Source organism: Fulmarus glacialis, unplaced genomic scaffold (assembly GCF_000690835.1).
Source record: "Fulmarus glacialis isolate BGI_N327 unplaced genomic scaffold, ASM69083v1 scaffold18839, whole genome shotgun sequence".
Lineage (NCBI taxonomy): Eukaryota > Metazoa > Chordata > Aves > Procellariiformes > Procellariidae > Fulmarus > Fulmarus glacialis.
In genome coordinates, this window is record NW_009234095.1 from 4,235 (window position 1) to 4,676 (window position 442).

General features: G+C 58.4%; 1 protein-coding gene across 1 annotated transcript in view; it reads right to left on the bottom strand.

Annotated features, from left to right (window-relative positions):
• Positions 1 to 123, bottom strand: part of LOC104082426 (actin filament-associated protein 1-like 1) — a gene marked incomplete at both ends in the record, with an annotated part of 4,354 nt that extends 4,231 nt beyond the window's left edge. The window contains one exon of the mRNA XM_009585551.1: positions 1 to 123. This exon is cut by the window's left edge and continues 1 nt beyond it. Within this exon, the coding sequence (XP_009583846.1) occupies positions 1 to 123 (123 nt within the window).
• Between the last annotated feature and the right edge of the window lie 319 nt (positions 124 to 442).

The following is a 442-nucleotide window of genomic DNA, read 5'->3' on the forward strand; positions in this document are numbered from 1 at the left end:
GCGGCTGCAGCTTCTGCAGGATGGTGGAGACGGCCAGCTTCTTCTCCTGCGTGGTGGCACTCAGGTACTCGTGGTCCAGCAGCTTGAGCAAGATGCTGAGCTCTGGCAGGAGCTGGTCCAGCACTGGGGGGAGCAGGAAAAAGCCCATTAGCCAGGGTGGTGTTGGGGTGCTGGGGTTGAGACAAGGCAGAAGGGGCTGGAATGTACGGAAGACCGCAGGATGGGGGTCTTTCCCAGCTGGCCCAGCGTGGCTCAGGCGGTGTTTCCTAAATGCACACGTGCTCCTTCCATGCACAAGCTCTTTGACCTGCACACAGACGCCGGGATGCAGCCTGCTGAGCCCGTGAATGGAAACACCAGCTCTGCAGGGCTACTGGACTGCTATCAAAGGGCTCAGCACACATATTTTTCCATGCAGATAAAACTACACCTCTGTCCGCCT